Genomic DNA, 4105 nt, shown 5'->3' on the forward strand with positions numbered 1-4105 from the left:
CGCATTTTTTAACAGGCGGAAATAGAGAAATGGTTAAACATTCTACACACTCGGAATTATTTACTGCTGCATTCACTTGAGGAGATTACACTTGTCCGATCTATTCTCATCTCGTGGCAGATTTATTGCACTCGCCCCAGCACCATGCACATGAAGATATCGCTTTTCTTCGACCATGAAGTGGCCATAAATAATGCTTATTCTCCATCTGCACTGCATATGGATCTCTCTCTCTCTCTCTCTCTCTCTCTCTCTCTCTCTCTCTCTCTCTCACTCTCCGCGTTTACTTATTCTTGGGAGCACTCGTCCCTTTTTGTGGGCGAAGGCCGCACCTCACTCTCCGCTCGAGACAAACAGTTGGCGATTCAATTACCGTAAAAAGAGACATCCCGGCACTTCGCGATGCAGATACAGCAATACACATAAAATTAAGGTCCCAATATTATCTTTGAAAAGAGATCTTCTAAATGTGCTTCAGTTTGTGGAACAATGTGCCGCCTAACTTGTGTATAATCGAGAACTCTAGTGCATTCAACAAAAACTATTTTTTTATCATACTGAACTTTACCATCTGTTTCCAATTGATATTTACTTTCAATAAATATTCTTTGAGTGGCTTCTTCGATGGGTATTTTTATATTTCGCTGGTTTCTTATGGAAGTGTTGATGTATGTGTCACGTTCATGCCACTGTGCAATTTCGAGTCACGTCATTTCTCTTCAAAATAGCTTTTTAACTCGCAAAGTGTAACAGCATTTTAATATGCTGCCTTCTGGATCGATCTCACGTCACGGTTACCAATACACTTAATTTGGATCCAATAGTATATTTCCCACACATTGATCCAGCAGCAATTTAAACTGTGAATTCATCAGCAGTTTCTTGATGAATATTTTATCAAACTGTAGCAGCTGAAATATTTTTTTATGAAATCCCAAAATGAATTAATTTTTAAGCAATAGATTTTAATTGAAGCCAGGAAAAATTCCCGAAAAAAATACAACACTCATTTTATCAATATTCTTCATTTTTATAAAAACTGCAATTTAAAGTGTCTGCGAAGTAAATAAGGGTGCCGAGGAAATCTCAACTTTTAAACGAGAACAAACCCGCTTATTACTGCTCAAAACCAGCAGAAATACTCTCCAAGTGAAAACACCTTCAAGTCATTAAAATTTTTATACAATCTTTGTAGCAATAATTGAAAAGGCTCATCCTTACAGTTCGGAACTCAAACATACTAACAATCTGAAAAAACATCATTAATGATACTAAGTATTTTTTCTATGAACAATTTTTCCCACGAGCTTTCTCTTCTGTCTTACATGGCAATTTATGGAGCAGTTGCCCAGCAGAGACGTGAAAATAATATTCTAAAACTAAATCTCGTTCTGGGAATATTGGTGCAATATTTTTCCAAATTTACAAAATATACCACCACCAACACATCATCCTTCAGTAAATATCGTTTTGTGGGAAAACCAACATTGAAATGAAGAGGTTTGGTTGTATTCAGCCCCCAAACCCAAAACAATCTAAACCGTAATATCTTTTTAATTTCAGTAGAAATTAAATCTCAACTTCCAGTAGATATTAAATACAGCATCTTCAGCATAAAGCAAGCTATTTTTTCCGTGCCTCCTTTTATAATTATGTTGCTATGAAAATCCGTTGCAAAAGTCGGTGTCGCACGTCTCGCAGGAGATGATGTCCATGCCCTCGCTGCGGGCTGCCATCCGCAGCAATGTGCATCCATCGAGACCCTCGACGCTGTCCCGAAAGCAGGCACGTAGAACGTGGTGCGAAACATCTGCTCTGCGGCAAAGGCCACTTGTCAAGCACACAACAAACAAACATACAAGGTGCGTGTGAATGGGTCGGGAATATTATGTGAAGCCGTCTATCTCACCCTTTGTGCGTCGCTCTACCGTTTTGATGCAAATGTTAGCCCAGGAGGGACAGTCATGCTGCATTGTCGAGTTGTCAGGTGTGAATGGGTCGAGACAGGCTTGGTCGTTGATCGAGCAGAAGTAGCACTTGAGCGCAGAGCCTGTGCAGTAATTATAAGTCAGGAGAATGTTATTGATTCGCATACTGTCTGCGTCGAGAGGTTTGGATGACGCGCAAAAATTTCAAGCGTGCTCAAAGCAAAGAGTAATTATATGGCCCTATATCTTGACTGAGAATTCGAGTGTCATTGTTTTATTACTAAGTCTAAAACTGTGCAAGCCAAAACTATGGTCAAAAATGAAAAAAAAATTAAAATGCCTGCAAATTTTTTTAATATATCGGAGATTTCATATAATTGATTTGCGCTACAAGCAGATGCATTTGATTAAAAACTTCAAGCTGTAGGCTAAAAATAACTTTCTAAAAATATCCCAAAGCAAGAGGTTCTAAAGAATAAATTAAGTTTTTGAGACAGTGAAATTTCAAATGTGTAGATAAACAGGATAGTTTAATATTGAACACACATTCTTGCCACGTAAAGGGACATTATTTGCCGATCGACTGCTCTGTCGCCCAAAGGCTTTGGGCGCAGTTTTAAGGAGTACCACTTAATTGCGATGATAAGTGATCAGAGAGAGAGGCATTGTGTGTGCAGTTTTCTCCCGTTCCGTTCCCACGGCTATAGCTACACATTTCTCTCAAAATCAATTCTACTTTTGTCTTATAAAAATATCCATTTATAGTTCGATCATCTTAATACAAAACCTAAAAAAGTGATTAGAGACATAGCGCATATTATTAAATAAAAGAGGAACTTACTTTCAATAAACGTTGACACGGTGAGAAAGATAGCAATAAATTTGTGACGACGATTCTGTGCGAAGACTGGACAGACCATGACGCGGTGAATGCAGCAAGAAGAAGAGGAAGAAATCCCAAGCGGGGTGGCTGCCTGCTCTCTGTAGCACAAGTGTGCGTCTTTGCTGTCAAAGATTTAAAAAAAATCGTGCCTGCAAACGCAAATACGGAGTGGCATGAGAGTGTGATTGATTTGACCTCTCGTGGACTGACGCAAAATAAAAAGCCGAGGAGAAAAGGGTCGAGCGCGCGCAGAGTCATGTCACGCAGAGTGGGTATAGAGAAATGCATTTTCGTTCGGGGATTTCATCTCTCCAGTGTGCTGTGCGTCGACGTGAGTCGTGTGCGCCTGTTGAGATAGACACGACAGTTCAACACGTGACGATTTTTAAAATGGCTCTCTCAGCGTTCTCAATCAGTCAGCTATTATGATTCATTTAATGACTGCTGCCCACCGCGTGCGATCACTGCTCAAGCACAATATAAGCTGAATGACAATTTGCTGCCTGGCTTCTTTATTAACAATGATTGTTAAGCCATTGCCTGTGTAGAGCAACACGTAATTTGGCAGGCACGAAACTGCCTCACTGCGGAAATTTTAATCAAGTCTTGGGTCATATTAAAAAATATTTATGCGGTAGGCTCTCAGTTATAAACAGATATTAAAATATCTAGATAAATTTAGATAAAATTATAATTGAGTTTGGTAAAATTTTACAATATTTTTAAGGATAAATCTGCTTTTGAAATAAAAGACAACACCTGCACGCATAAATTATTGCTCGAAAAAAATGTATACGCGTCAAAAAGGTTTTCAGGTGACAAATTTATTTCTTTATCAAATAATTTTAATTACCTTATAGTTCTGACGATGATGCATTTTTTTCATCTCCCCCTCTCACCATTAAGGGCTAAATTTACACCATAGAACTAAGATCTTCAAGCTCATTGCTGCGTGTTGGCAAACCCGAGTAAATACCAGCAAAGGGATGTTTGATACAAGTATTGCAAACAAGCTTGCTCATTTCAGAAGCGAAACTATAGAATTTGCCATGCATCCGGGCGGAAAACCCAGAGACAGGGAGCACTCGCATGTAAAACCGAATTGATCGCGTTCGCCGTTCACATTACTTGCGTCACAAGCAAAGCCATTCTCGCGATGTTCCTCATTTTGCCCAACCCGGCATTCCTTCCCGCTCTGCTTGTTCACTCGCTCTAGGCACTTCTGTAGAATTGTCACTTTGTAAAATGTATCATTTGAGGCACTCGATTGAACTGTTTCAAAGTAGGCCGACAA

General features: G+C 39.3%; 1 protein-coding gene across 1 annotated transcript; it reads right to left on the reverse strand.

The window, feature by feature from the left end:
* Positions 1–1009: 1009 nt before the first annotated feature.
* Positions 1010–3029, reverse strand: LOC135939456 (uncharacterized). Its single transcript, XM_065483860.1, has 3 exons — positions 2770–3029; positions 1910–2050; positions 1010–1810 (listed from the first exon to the last, which is right to left on the reverse strand). The coding sequence occupies exons 1-3, from the start codon at positions 2846–2848 to the stop codon at positions 1659–1661; spliced, it is 372 nt and encodes a 123-aa protein (XP_065339932.1). The 5' UTR covers positions 2849–3029; the 3' UTR covers positions 1010–1658.
* Positions 3030–4105: the final 1076 nt, after the last annotated feature.

This window comes from Cloeon dipterum, chromosome 3 (assembly GCF_949628265.1).
Source record: "Cloeon dipterum chromosome 3, ieCloDipt1.1, whole genome shotgun sequence".
NCBI classification, from domain to species: domain Eukaryota; kingdom Metazoa; phylum Arthropoda; class Insecta; order Ephemeroptera; family Baetidae; genus Cloeon; species Cloeon dipterum.

What these genes read in the sequence shown, in the direction of transcription:
- LOC135939456 (XM_065483860.1), bottom strand. Translation starts at nt 2,848, where the DNA reads ATGGTCTGTCCAGTCTTCGCACAGAATCGTCGTCACAAATTTATTGCT. An exon ending in CGTGTCAACGTTTATTGAAA is followed by an intron (nt 2,051 to 2,769) that starts GTAAGTTCCTCT and finishes ATTACTGCACAG; the next exon opens with GCTCTGCGCTCAAGTGCTAC. An exon ending in GGTAGAGCGACGCACAAAGG is followed by an intron (nt 1,811 to 1,909) that starts GTGAGATAGACG and finishes GCCGCAGAGCAG; the next exon opens with ATGTTTCGCACCACGTTCTA.